Source organism: Triplophysa dalaica, chromosome 1 (genome assembly GCF_015846415.1).
Source record: "Triplophysa dalaica isolate WHDGS20190420 chromosome 1, ASM1584641v1, whole genome shotgun sequence".
NCBI lineage: Eukaryota > Metazoa > Chordata > Actinopteri > Cypriniformes > Nemacheilidae > Triplophysa > Triplophysa dalaica.
The window spans coordinates 29331592-29346772 of NC_079542.1; the positions used below are offsets into that span (position 1 = coordinate 29331592).

The 15181-nt window shown below is 36.6% G+C and overlaps 1 protein-coding gene across 2 annotated transcripts in view; it reads right to left on the minus strand.

Annotated features, from left to right (window-relative positions):
- Nucleotides 1-324: 324 nt before the first annotated feature.
- LOC130420821 (phosphofurin acidic cluster sorting protein 1) overlaps nt 325-15181 on the minus strand; it is a 47757-nt gene continuing 32900 nt past the window's right edge. Inside the window, exons 6-24 of one of the 2 annotated variants that reach the window (XM_056748331.1) lie at nt 14209-14297; nt 13820-13897; nt 12733-12792; nt 12370-12530; nt 10798-10891; nt 9682-9762; nt 9439-9560; nt 9235-9364; nt 7810-7914; nt 7582-7688; nt 7349-7503; nt 7021-7131; nt 6649-6751; nt 6487-6529; nt 6307-6349; nt 5880-6018; nt 5563-5801; nt 4894-5013; nt 325-4065 (exon numbers count right to left, since the gene is read on the minus strand). In XM_056748331.1, the coding sequence (XP_056604309.1) occupies nt 3947-4065; nt 4894-5013; nt 5563-5801; nt 5880-6018; nt 6307-6349; nt 6487-6529; nt 6649-6751; nt 7021-7131; nt 7349-7503; nt 7582-7688; nt 7810-7914; nt 9235-9364; nt 9439-9560; nt 9682-9762; nt 10798-10891; nt 12370-12530; nt 12733-12792; nt 13820-13897; nt 14209-14297 (2099 nt within the window). In that variant the 3' untranslated portion in view covers nt 325-3946. Of the gene's footprint in view, nt 4066-4893; nt 5014-5562; nt 5802-5879; nt 6019-6306; nt 6350-6486; nt 6530-6648; nt 6752-7020; nt 7132-7348; nt 7504-7581; nt 7689-7809; nt 7915-9234; nt 9365-9438; nt 9561-9681; nt 9766-10797; nt 10892-12369; nt 12531-12732; nt 12793-13819; nt 13898-14208; nt 14298-15181 lie in introns of both variants that reach the window. The other variant, XM_056748330.1, reaches the window with a different exon arrangement.

Below are 15181 nucleotides of genomic sequence, written 5' to 3' on the forward strand. Positions count from 1 at the left end.
ATCTTGAGACTGGAGATGCTGCATGCAAAGAAAATTTAAGTTGGATTTGACGTTTTCTGTCATTTCCAGTCATATAATCTCTACATGTTAAAGTACAGCCCACCAGCTCACCCAGGTCCCTACCAGCTACAAAAAGCTACCAGCCACAGTATTAGCTGGATGTTCCAGTATGGAAGGCTGCGTTGCAACATTTAACCCGACATTGGTTAAATTTGCAATTTTTCAAAGAACAAAAACAGTTCGGGCCATATTGATTTACCTTTATTTCACCAATTTCTTTATACTTCTTCAAAATGTTCAAAGATCCACAAATGACAAAAAAAATACAAATCAGGTGTGTTTATTAAAAAAAAGAATACACGTAACACTTCCACTGTCCATACCACATGTATTGATTGACAACTCAATTATGAAAAAGCAGAACTACAAAACATGTCAAATAAAAAAATAACACAATAAAGTAACAGACTTTCATATTACAAGCACTTTGGATATGTACAAGCATCATCGTCTAGAGGCAAAAAGGCAAAGAGCTGAAGATTGCTAAAAGATAAATGCATGTGCAAAAATACTTCTCCACAAGCTTGGCTTCTTGGTCTTCCGTGTCTAAATATTGTTGGGTTACTATCGTTATGTGGGCTAACTTTGACCGAATCTGCTGTTTTAATCCAAAGCTTGTGGAATTCAGTCCAACTACGCCGCGAACAGGTTGTGATACATTGACAAAGTTTTCGAAGTGGACAGATTTAATTTTGATTGGCTGTTCAGATAACTTGTTGACCAATCAGAATGCTCACATCCACTGTATGGTTTCTGTAGAATTTTACACATTACAAATCAACACAGGTACATACACAGGTACACAGGACAGATACAGCCAGGTAATCACCAGACTCCAAACATCACACCGGTAAAGAGACGGCCCATGTTGACGGGACAGACATTTCATAGTTAAAAAACAGGATGGAAAGTAGCGCGTCAAAGCGCTTTTATTTTATACTAAAAATGAATAGTTTGGGATAATTCTGTACTTGACAAATCTCAAACTGCTCCATAAATACTGAAAAGCTTTTCTTTCAACAGTAAAAAAAAAAAAAGTTTACACTCTTTGGCAGTGATGCTTCTTTTTCCAATCCTTTGCATCCATTTAAAATTTAAACCTGAATCCAAAAAGTAACGGTTGCTTATCCACATTGTTACAAGTTTGGGGTCTTCTAATCTTGCAAGCTTAAAACACTAACGGTATGTGTAACAGCATTACAAAAACTTTAAAATGTTCAATTATTTAAAACATTTAAACATTGTATTGTCGACAGGACAGTGTTCCATCACTATGGATTTAAACAATATGTTATTGATAAAAACCCACTAAACCAAAACAACTATGTAGAAACTGGTCATACATCCATTTTTTTGTCCCAAGTCAGCCTAACAAAGGTAATGTTATCATTTTGGTGGTTTATTAACTTATTTATTTAGGAAAAATATGGGCAGATCCAGGACGGGTGTGTTAAATGTGTAAAAAAGGAAAGTATTTGCGCTTCAAAACTAAACAAACAAACAATGCATTAAAGAGCTGGTAAAAACAATAAAATATCTAATTGACCCATTTAGATTTTAATACTTTGTTGTTTTAAATACTTCTTTCCACAAAGACAAGGACACTTTCGCAAGGGCTTTACGGACAAGATACCCAAATAAAAAAAGGCTGATTTTGGGTGAATCTCACAAAAACCTGCTGGGGTACATTGCTACCCAAGAGACAATTTCAGTTCAAGGTATTACAGGAAAAAATACTGTAACACTGTGATTTTAACATTTTAATCCGCACACCCTTGAATAATATCTAATTATTATTTAAATTTTGTGCATTACGTTTTTATATTTTAATGTTCCTTAACAGGCTTCACTTTAGTTAGTTTAGTCACATATGTTTTGTTTCTTGCTTCAGATTTCCCTTGATCCATTAAGTGAGATTCACCCTTGCGATTCTACTCTGAATTCATATTGATAAAAGGAATCCTACATATAAATTCTGATGTAACAATAAATCTACATTAATCCATTCAGGTTCAAGTTTCAATGGTTAGAAGAACTGTAAGCCGGGTTACAAAAATGCTGAATGTTGTGAAGAAACACCACAGACTATTCATACCAGTGACCGCTATTGTCCAAAAACACTCCACAACCAAACACGCACAACCTGCGACACTCTGTAACTGTGGCACAACATCATGTCATAGATAACATTTTTTATTGTTTGCTTTATAATTATTTTAAAACCACATTTCAAACAGTAACACCTCTGCTAGATGCATTACCTAACACCTACAAGAAAATCTAACAAACGTTCTACACAAAATAGAACAACATTGTTACTTCAGTGAAAGCTGCCTTCGACAATAACTTGACAGCTAGCAAATAAAGGGACTTTGTAGCTCTGAACCAAATGATCAGAGATCAGTGTTGCCTTCCAGTTAATGAACCTTACAGGTACTGATCTCAAGTGGTGAGCTGATCCCACGCTTGTTTTAAGAATTTCGTATTAGGAGCTAGCTGACAAAAACGTTGTGCTTCGGACGAAGATGCGTAAAGGTGAGTTCAAGTGCATAGCGTTTGACAACTAAAGTTAACAACTTAAGTCCATTCCATACCTCTGTTACTGTAAAGATTAATCCGAGAGCGCAAGATCAACGACTTCCCTCGATTCTGCCAACCAAGCCTTTAACATCGAAATTTCTGAAATGTTCATTGCCAACCTTGTGGATCCTCTGCTTCAGCCCTTTTGCTAAACTAAACAACATTGTTTGCGAAAAACAAGCTCAATGTGTGCAACTCTGTGACAATCTTCCACAATGTTTACATTCTGATAGGCCAGAGTGATCTTTGGAGATATGGTTCATGGAAAGAAATAAAACCATTGGATGAGCTACATATATTGAAGATAAAAAGGTCACTTTTAAAAGTACTCAAAATAGAACCAACAATCAAGAGCTCTTCCGACACATAAAAGCATAGTCTGTGTAGAAAACAATACAAAACTAATGGAACTATTTTATTTTATTTTTATATCGATTAAGCACTACGTCACTGTGAATCGGTTAACCATGATGTAAACCTTCCATATACTGAAGGAAATGTAAGACGCGAACTACAGCAGCACGGTTAGAACAGCTCAACACATGCACGGATACATTAAGTGCACCATTGAACTAACGTGGAAAAAAGTTGGAAAACGTTGCTAGTGGTTTTATGGTTGATGTAGTTTAAGACATGCAGGTAAGAGGTCAATGATGGAATTTGCCCCAAAAACTCATCGGTTGCATGTGGCGCCACCTCAAAACGTCGGGGGAGAAGTTTTGCAATGCTCATCTGTGCTTTTTTCCTCAAATAAACCATACTTTTTGGCAAAATCCCACTTACTACAGTAGATATTAGTGAATAAAAACTGCAATTTCATAAAATCAGAGTGGTTACACACAACATAATAGCTTTCCCTACTGTGTAGTGGCCTCTGATGTTATAAAAAGCTTCTTAGGCAAAGTAAAAAATACTGTAGATACAGTGATATTTTAGCAGAAACTATGGTTACCATGGTTCCCGAAGAGTCAAACTTCTTTCACAATGATGCAATAATGCTAAATCCAATGTTGTCTTATGCAGGTTTTCATGTAATCGATGCCATATCGTGCTGTTAGTGATCAGGTCGATGGTTGGTTTAAAATTTTGTGCTTGGCCACCATATGTGGCTTTGGGACCTTTCGATAAATAAAAGTGACTAGCGCTGATAAAAAGTCTATGAGCCCAGCGAATCGATCTTCAACTACACCTACACACCATAAGACAGTCTTGTCACACAACTGCATTTGGCCGGCATTCTGAGTGGCGGTGATGTTGTGCAATGGGGTGTAGGTTGAAGAGGCGGGTTAGAAAGCTGCCCGCCATCCTAGGACGGTGGTTTGCTGTAGCCAAACAATCCAACCGGGAGATACTTGACATGAGTCGGCCACTGAGCTGCTAACTGGAAGAACTTCACGTCATTCCACTCGCCGCCATCAATGGTAACTGAGAAAAGGGAAAAAACGTTTGTGGAATATTACAGTCAAATATTTTATTTTGTCTTGTTTTTTTATATTGTAGCTCAATTATTCCAATTAAAATTGAAATGGCTCATATTTCCCATTTACTTGATTTCAGTGGTCTTACAAAGACAGAAAGTGGTCTAAGATTGGTTCCTGTATAATATCCAAAATGTTTTTATTTTTCTTCTTACCGACATACTGAATATTAAAACATTAAAACTGCAAAAATAAAACAACTGGATAGGTTAGCAGAATATCAAAAAATTCCATAGATAGCGCTGTTGGTTACTACCTATAACACTTTGTCTGACAATCAGATTTAATGAGACCAGTTTTCCATTATGATAATGTGAAATTCTAAATATACAGTACCCTACAGAATAAATAAGCTAAATTACATAAAATAATATAAATCTTATATGGTAACGCTTTACAATCATAGGAGGTTGTATTTGTTATCATAAGCAAATGCATTGGCTAACAATGAGCAATATAGTTTTTCAGGATTTATTAATCCTTGTTAATATTAGTTAATGTCAATACATGTCAATGTTTGTTTATCGAGCATTAACTAATGCTAACAGACAAACAATGTTTGATTTTAAAATGTATTAGTAAATGCTGAAATAAACATGAGATAAGATTCATAAATCCTGAAGAAGTATTGTTCATTGCTAGTTCATGTTAGCTAATGCATTATCTAATTGTTAAGAAATAGAACCTTATTGTAAAGTGTGACATCTAATACATGTTAAATAATTTGATAAATTGAATCTGATCAAGTGATCAAGAATCTGATGTATTCTGATACCTTTTAGAATGGTTGGCTGCTGTTTGGCTGAACAGATGAGCCTGCTGATGCCCTCAATGACTTGACTCTTTGAGTCCATCTCTTTCTCCTTAGGTTTCTTCCCCAAGAAAATAGTAGGAACTGCAAAAAATATACAAAGCTACATTGATACAAATCAACACACAAAAAAAATTGTCCAAATAGCTATAAATAAATTCAGTAGTATGATATTTTAAATTATTATAATTTGTTTGGAAGGATATATATGTATGAAGAGTTCAGATGCAAGTCTCTAAGTGGTGTTTAAAATGTCCTTCTAAAATTAGCGTTTAGGTTCTACATACATTATAGAAAAAAAATGCCAGACGGCACTTTAAGGCAAATTTTGTCTCTTGCAATGATGTTTATGACGACACAGAGCGATGAAGAAACAACAACACAGAGCTATAGATGATAGACCCGTATATTGTCCTATAAACTTTTTTGGTAATTAAGAATGTCCACGATAAAAATTCTTCAAAAATATGTAATTCAATGCACAAGTACCAAGTTCATAGTGCCAGACAGGGTTCAACATCAAACCTAAGTTATGGTCTACGGGGTTGTTCTCATTTCTAGCTCTACTGGTGGTTCTTCACAGCCACTGTGATCTGCATAGACACATTTTAGGAGTGTTTACAGTTTGCTTACCTTTCTTGTTTTTCTCTTTGGTGACCACAGTCATGGCCATTGTGTTGACCAGGGCTTGAGGCTCGCTGGCTCCCCCTCCTGACAATCGAGTGACCTGCAGGGACCAAAAGGCGCTTTTCAGAGTGTTTTTACATCCAGTGTCTCTCCTCTCTCCTTCTCGACGCTTGTCAGCCAGAGATGCCAGCCAGTAATCCACCTGCAGCCCAATGGCGTCTACCCCGTGAGACATGCTTGGACTCCTGAGAAAGACACATTTAATCAATCAAATTTACGAGCAGGACTCTCTCTTCTCCATTACAAATTGACTGGACATTTACCCCTGTACGGCCAAACCTCCGCCCATCGATGGAGAGGAAGGGGGCGTGGCTGTCTCTTTCAGACTGGCAGGTGAACCGTGGGAGGGTGGAGAGGTGGAGGGGACAGCCAAGCTCACAACAACACCCTCCTCTGTGTCACCTAGACAAAATAGATGTTATATAAGGAGTTTTTAAAAATGATGTCACATACACAACCTTGCATGGATAGCTGTTAACTGTATCTGCATCTGACTCCAAATTATTCGTTTTCTTATTTATGTCTGGAAGTGGACGTGCCTTTAACCTGAAGTTCGTGAAATTACGTGAGAAGCCAGTTATAAATTGTAACTCTGTTCCCATAGGAATTAAATGACATCATTAATGTAAATGCCCTTAACATCTTTTAATAATTCGTAATGTAAAATGAAGGAAAAAATCGTTCACTCACCTGCAGCTGACTGGCCCGGCTCAATCAATCCAACTTTCACCACCTGTAAAACATCAATAATTATTGTCAACATTTGTAATGCAAAATAGTTTTCATGATTACTACAAATATGTTTTGCACAGTAAATTTCCTCAATTCAACAGATGCATAATCATAAGCATTGACGATTTTCCCACTCACCCCGATAAAAGGGATAAATTTCTGGTAAGAATCTTCATCCCTTCTGCAGAAGAAGAGAGAGAAATTCCAAATATTCAAACACATGCTTGTAGCGGGACAGTGGGACATGAAGGTTCAAATCATCTCATTATTCAAGTGGACAAAAGATGCATTGTGACTTACGTTCTGTGCTTGCAGGTGAGCATGGCTTCAGCAATTGGCAGCTGGTGAGTGAGAACTGCACCACTGATGTACTGAGCGATACGAGCCGCTACATCCACCAAATCTGCAGTGAACAATGATTTTATCACATTGAAATTGTTAGGATTTGTGAAAAGGAAAGTATGTTTGTAACTACATCAACAATGAAACCAAAAATTTGATTGTTCAGCCATAAGACATTTTTACAAAAAATTGCAATACTGGATAAAAATAATTGTGCACTGACATAAAAACTGTGCCCAATACACAAAAGTAAACATGAAGTGTGCAAGATCACGTGACAACAATGTAGTCAACACAACAGTCTGAATTTAATGTTGTGTGTATGTGTACCTGTCTGTGGAGGTTCAGATCGGTTGAACAGGTCTCTCCACACTCCATCCAGAAATGCTGCACTGTAGCGGTTGTCAAGGGCACCCAGGTGCTTAGCAACGGGATGAGAGCCTGAACAACCATTAAAAAAAAGGAAAGAAAGACTTTCTCACTGATTCTGAATTGTGGTCAATTGATGTCTGTTTTCCAAAAAATATATCTGTCAAAGATCAACTAAAAAACAACACTACCCTACACACCCTTCAGTGCAGTGTAATAAAACCATGACTGTATTTTGTATCATTTGTTATCATTCAGTGACGTTTCTACTGTTGTTGTGTATACACACCCAGAGGCACAACCAGGAAGCGGATGTGATTGAGCCAATCAGATGTCTTATTTGCCAACTGAGTGACAAAGAACTGCAGGACAGAGCCAAGATAACTCTGACCCCCGATTACTGCCACCTTCACAGGCCGCGGCATAGAGGAGTTACAGTTGCAACTACACAAAGAGAGACAATGTATTTTATCATATTCAGGAATTCTTTGTGCTTAAAAGTTGAACATTTGAGTAACTTACAACTTTTGTATCCGTGTAAGCAGAGCAGACAGAACTGCCTGAATCTCTGCACCAGAACACGTACACACCACAGGATGCTTCTGGACCTGCAACTGTTCTGCAACATACTAAACACACATATCAGAAGACAATTACAATTCATGTTGTCTTTCATTATGAATTCAAATTACATTTTAATTTGACATAAATTAGGATAAAAACAAATACACACACACACACACACATTACCTGTCCTTGCCAGTCAGTCCCATTGACCAAAATGAGACTTTCAGGAAGAGCAGTATCAGATAACAGAATCTGATTCAACTGATCATACACAGCCTTCCTAAGGACCTACACACACACACACACAAGATACAGAAGGTTACTTTGGGATGAGTCAGCCAAGCATTAATAATTCAGAGTGACTCTGCAGAACAAAATGAAATGGCACATTAACATTCCTTATTTAAACCACTTAGAGAAAAAGAGAGAGAGGGAGAAACAGAAAATCACAGATGACCGTATCAAGGGTGAGCCAATCACATGCGGACAACAATAAACACTGGAGTAGACCGGGTTTAAAACATTCATGAGCCATGTCTTGTCACCATAAGTTACTCACACTAACAGTTTTCAGAAATGTGTAATAAAGATATTTGGGAAAATGTTAGCTACCGACATTTCTGGGACATCATTGACTACCATAGTAGAAAAAAGAAAATTGTAGGCAAATGTGCCCTAGAACTGTTTGCTCTCCTAAATTCTTCAAAATATCTAATTTAGTGTTCAACAGAACAAAAGATAGAAACAATATTTTTCCTACTATGGTAGTCAATGATGTCCCAAAAAACATCAGTCGCTTACATTCTTCCAAATATCTTTCTTTGAGTTCAGCAGAACAAATACTTTTATAAAAGTTTGGAATAATTTGAGGGTGAGTAAATGATGACAAAATTGTTATTTTTGGGTGGAGTATCCCTTTAAAGTCCCAGTAAAATAAATAATGACACTTCTTATTTTTTCATGAAATATTGCAGTCTTCATAGTAAATAGCTTATCAATGTGGGTAATTTACTTTTTAAAATCCATGTACCCCGATAATCTTCAATTAAAATAAAAAAATGCGCTTCCGCCCTGAAATGACTGAATGACGCAAGTTAGACGGCTTGGGCGGAGCCTCCGTTAACTCCCCCCTCCAACTGTAAGTCTGCTGCCAGTTTCATTTCAAAATGCAGCATCTGTTTTAATACATCCAATCAATTTGCAGTGAAGAACGAAAGCTACGCCCACTTATTCTCTCCTTTGAAATTCAAAAGATTATGTCAGATTATGAGGACACACATATTTTAAAAAGAGAATGACCCAGATTGATAAACTATTTACAAAAAATGCCATTGTAATATTTTATTTCACTTGGACTTTAAGTCTTAAGTTGTTAATTTTACGTTGCGAATCAGTTTTGTTTGTTGCATTTTGTTCCAACGTTTGTGTAGCATTAAAAAAACAAAACAGGAATTGCTAAATAGTCTTCTTGAGCGTTCCATGTGAAATGTGTGTCATACACATCCTAAACAAAGTCAATACTTCCGAAGTGTGTGTTAATCCTTTTAATTTGTCAAACAGCCAACGTTTTTAGACATCTGCGGCAAACAAACTGTGCAAGGATGTTACCTGTGTGCTGTGGCCGAGCTCAGGTGATCTCTCACTGTCTGAGCTGTTGGTCCGTTCACTCAGCGGTTTCGTGAGCTGACGGTCCTTCTGAGGAGTGCTGCGCTTCCTGGGTGTGTGTCCTCCGTCCAGCCTACACACACACGAACACATCTAAAGTCTTGTTCAGAAATGCAAGTTCAATGCATGTGCTTGGTGTCTTCTGACCTGGGTGACGGCATGGGCTGAGTCTCATTCTTGCTGGTTTTTAATGGTGTACGAGGTTTTTCAGCCACTGACACCATTATGGATGGGCCGCCTTCAGTAAACAACTCTTGATCATTGAGTTCCTGCACACACACATGAGCATTCAATTCAAATGAGCCATATGACCAAAAAATCATGACACAATTCCAGCATTCACTGGCTTGGAATGGGAGTGTTTGGAGAAAAAATAGGTCAGCATCTCACCAGAGTGTCTGTCTCAGACAGTGGCTCTTCAAGGTTGCGGCTGCGGGAGTGTTTGAGTTTATCTGACGGTGGCTGCTCCCCCTGCTGGTCACATACATGAACTGTATTTATTTACCGAGCAATTTGAACCTCACCTAAAATGTACAATTATCAAGCAAATCGATGGCCAGGTCAAAATGGCCAGATATCTGAACATTTAACTGTCTACATAAAAATTTCAGTCTGCTCTAGCAGAGTTTAGCTTTAACTTACTAGACATCTCAGATATGGATAAATAATGGATGACGCGCCAAAGGCATTTAACTTACTATTTATATACTTCTATGGGCCTTTTTATTGATATTGAAGATTGAAAAAGGACAGGATATGTAAACAAACATCAGACGCATTAGTTGGTTTTACCGGTTGCTTAATCTTATCACTTATAATGATAATGTTAGAGTCCAAGTATTCACTGACCTAAAAAGCCCTTTAAAGGTTAAAACAGTGATAAATGGGAGTGCAGGTGCACTAAAATGTTTACACAAATATAGCAACAGCCGTTAAATGTGTAAGCTAAACTTAGAAGAAAGTAAGAATAATGTAGACTAATGTAGTGGTTCTAAACCATTTGACTCAAAGGCTCCAGATTGTCAAGAACTAAATCCTTCAACAGTCTGTGGACTGCACCACTGCAATACACTGGGACTACATTTCCTTAAAGTACCATATAAAAAAAATTAGTCACCAAAGAAATCAGCTCAGATAACATGTAACAGACCTGCATCTTTGACTTTCAAAGACAAAGGTTTTAATAATTTAATTATTAATGGAGTGAAGAATACTACTAATATTAATAACAATGATGTACTTAAGTTTTTATGGCGCTGACATATTGAATACTTTGAATGAAGTGGCAGAGTGTTCTATAAGCAAACTGTTTGAAATCTTTCTGGGGTACATAACTGGAGTGGGCTTTGTTTTGTTAAGACAGTTAACAGTTTAACTTCTGGCTTAGCGAGTGATCAATAGTGGTCGGTGGGTGAAATCTCGGGAAACATGTTGGGACCAGTTTAGTCACAGAAATGACACACAGAAATGACACACAACATGCTAAATTCCTCTTGTAAAACTCACAGGGCTGAATAGGTCTCTGCTCAGGCTCCCTTTACTGTTCAAGCTGCCGATTTCTGTCTGAGAGCTTGACTGAGACATTCCCTCAAAGAAAGGTCTGTGAGACACAAAAAGACGAGAAAAGAGAAAGAAATAAAACAAATGAAGAATTTTATGAAGAAATACATATCAAGATTTTAGCCATGTAACCTGTTTCCCAGTTTTATATACTTGATGGGTTAGTTCGGCATTATTATTACCCACTCACTAACCGCTCATGTTTGTCTTTGCTTTTTCTAATCAAAACAGAATCTTAAAACAAATGGATTAATAAAAAAAATTCCATAATGTAACATTCTGAATGAACTTTGTTTTCATAAAAAGCCAACTTGAGTCTGGATTTACAAATGTGTTCATCATATTAACTGTGGACAGTGTTCACTATGTGTAAAAAATGCCTTCCGATCTTTTATTTAGCCGTGTAGCCTTTTATCATTTTTAATTCTAACAACATAAAAGTCTCCTTTTTAAAGTGATAGTTCTCCCAAAAATGAAAATTCTGTCATCACTTGCTCACCATTTTGCCATTATTAACTTTTATGACTTTCTTGCTTCCGCAGAACACAAAAATATATTTTGAACACAGTTGGTCTTTGAACAGCACTGGACCTCATTCACTTCTACTGCATGGACCAATGCAAGTGACTTGAGTCCAGTTGACAACATTTTACAAAATATCTTCTGTGTTCTGCGGATGAAAGAAAGTAATACAGGTTTAAAATGACAAGAGGGTCAGTTAAGGATGACAGTATATTCATTTTTGGGTGAACTATCACTTTAAATATTTTCTTCCAATCTGTTTTATTTTTTTATATTTTGATGTGTAATGCAATTGCATTTTTTCGCTTGAAATTAAGTCTTGTCCTAATATTTTATGACAGCTATAGGGATATAATTAAAATAATAACACTTTTTGTTTCAAAGTTATTCTCATTTTGAAATGAATCCTGTAAACGACAAGAAACATTTCTTTTAAAGTAAAGAGTTCTTACGATCTGGTTTACGATCTCTTTGCAGAAACAGCTTAAATGGTTTTAACACACAAATAGTCTAACTCACCCAATAAATAAAGGTATGAGCAAAAGCATTTGTCTTTAGAAACTTACAATGTATAGCACACATAGGAACATAGGGACTATCGTACTGAACACTTTTATGCTCTCTTTTTGGAGATCAACATCATTTGTTCCAATTCTGTTTGAATGTTTGAAAAAAAGCAGCGTAACATTTTGCCTCACATTCTGAGTTTCAGAACAACAGGTTTGGAATGATATGAAGCAGAGTAAATGGCAACAAAATTTTAATGTAATCCCTTATACTGTTTTCATAAAAGTCATCCCCTCAAAAATAACAGTGACAACAACATATACACGTAAGTATCTGCAGTTTTGGCCTCCTGCCTCGATCAGCAGAGAATCCCATCCAATACAGAAGATGTTCTGGAGGTTATGTGCCAAGGTCAGACAACCCAGTCTCATCACCAGAGGGCGCCCTAGTCATCATGTATTCAGCCTGTGTATGTGTGCGGCGAGTCACCTGAGTTTGGGTTTTGGAGTACTGAGAATGCTGTCCGTCTCTTCCATTTCAGGGCCGCTGTCGCTGGGGTTGTACATTTCCAGACTGTCGTAGAGTTCATCCAGATCCTCTTCCACTTCTTGGATCTGCTCGCGGGAAACGTGCTCTAGCCCGAAGCCCACCTACACATGCAAAAAGAGACATAATTATCCGTCAACATTCTGTATACCGTAGAATTGTTTTCATGAATGATAAAGGGCAACGATGTCAGAGACAGTCAGAAAGATAAATAAAGCTACAGAAGTGTAGAGAACGTGAGTTTGCAAAGAAATGTTATATCACGGTCGTATATCAGAGAAAAAGGCCAAAGGAATGAGACATTACCTCATCTGACACCTTAAACCTTTTCAGCAGGGCCACAAATTTCTGCTTGATGTTAGGTTGCTGGAGGAAAAAATAATGAAAAAAGACATTAAAAAGGGCAAAAAAGAGCAAACTGCATACAATCTACATGTATTTGGCCAAATATTCAAAATAAGGGCCGCTAATCCACGGGAAGAAAATGTCTTTGTAATTGATCATCAAAATGTAAAAGGTCTTTCCCTCATAAAAAGAGGGAAAATGTTCAAAATCCAATAGAATCCACAAGCATATTTTTAACCAGATAATCAGTTTTTACTTGATAATGCCAACAGTGGCAAACATAATTTCATGTTGATAATTAAGCATTATGCATTTTGACGCAGACATTGTTTTTCTTCATACAATTTCATTTTCATCTTAACAGGCCTTTTTCATAATTATATCTCTTTGTTGCCGTATCCACTCCCTAAAGGTATGTCTGTGAATACTTGAATAATGTTTCTCACAACTGGTATTGGTCTAGCTTTTGCTGAAACTAGAAACTTTGCATTAGCACCTTATGTATTACTGCTCCTGTATGACATTTCGCTTATTGCTCCCTTAACTCTCTGCAAGTCGCTTTGGATAAAAGCGTCTGCTGAATGACTACAGGTAGTCATTTATTTTCTCTTAGATTTTCTCTTAGTTGCGTATTTGCAACAGACAAGGTAACTAATATGAATAAAAACACATTCCACGTTGTGTCAAATCACTGTAAGAACCTTATCCAAATGAGAAGTACAAATCATTTTGTATATTATTTTAGTTAGATGTCATAAATCATGATCACTTTTTATTAATATTCTTTAATTTTATTACAACTTTACTAATCAAATTTAGAAAATAGTCTTTTTGCCTTTATTTTTATTTCAGCTTCAGTTAAGGACAGGAACCCCGACAGACATGTACTTACTTAAAACGCCTTCTCCATTCCATTTCACCACACAAAGTGAAGAATATGATAATTTTAAGAGAAACAGTGTGTGCATAAGTGAGAAAGATTTAAATGGAGCTTGGTTCAGTCATTTATAATCATTAGTAAAGCTCCAGGAGAGGAAGTGTGTCTTACTCTAGTGATGGATGCGTTGGAAGTGAGTTTGCGTCTGGGCTTCTTCTTCCTAACCTCCTCCTCTTCGTCATCTAGATACTGAAGCAAAAACAGATTTAACAAACACATTTTATTGGATGACAAGACATCCTGCTAATCACACGCACGCACACTCCCATTTTAATATCGGCCTTGGATGATCTGATCTAATAATCTTTTAATCTTACCACAAACGTAACGCTTCAAGCAGAATTCTCACTTATTATAACTGAACTTCAGATTACGTTCGCCCGATCTGTTTCACTGCACATTAATATCAGACATACCGAAGATGTTATGTGAAGTCCTGCATTCTTTTAAAGCTGCACATGACAGCCAAAGTTTGACCAGGTGTTACGCTCTTCACTTACATGGTGAACGGGATCATCACTGCCCTCCTGCTCAGACGAGTAGCTCTCCTCTTCTTCCTCCGAGTAGTTATCAATGTCTGGAGATCGATCTGGTCCAGAGGAAAGACGAAAAGAATAAGCGTGACGTTCATGTTATTTGCATTACTCTATTGCTGTGTACAAGTGTTGGTTGCCTCTGACTGTTACATTATTCCCCTTTAGTTTAAAAGAGCATTATTTCGTGCTTAATGTGTCGTTGTTAAATAAAATACAGTTTTTAGTTCTGAAAAATATATTTTTAGTGTGGCATAGCACAAATTTAGAAAAAAACCGAGAGTCATATATTTTTAAAATGTAGTATTTATACCGTAGGTATGTGTTTAGGTAAAATGATAACGTTTCATTCTGTGAACAATAACACTATTTCTCCCAAATTTCCATCAAAAATATTGTTTCTATTTTCATGTATTTGCAGAAAATGAAAACTGGTCAAAATAACAGAAAAGATGCACTGTATTTTTCAGACCTCAAACACTGCAAAGAAAAAAAGTTCATATTCACATTTATGCAATACAACAGTAATATTTCTGCATGTATTAAGGAAAAGTTCAAAAGTATATTTTTAAGGGATGACCTCTATTGGTACCACAGTTTTTATGTGTCTTATCATGTCTTTATACATTGCGATTTGACGACTTAATGTGACACACTGGACTGGAATGCCCACAATACTTCTAGAAATGCAGATTTGAAATGAAAATTTTGGATTTCTTTTCTATATATTAATTTTATTATACTATATAGTATAAATTAGCATTCGTTTTTTCCTACAATTTCTATATGCACACAGGTGGATGATGCACATTGGTGGTGGTTGAGGAGATTCCCCCTTCCATGTAAAGCGATTTGAGTGCCCAGAAAATCGCTATATAAATGTAACAAATTATTATTATTATTTATTGATCAACTACCCATTTGTAGCTTTCTGTTTGTT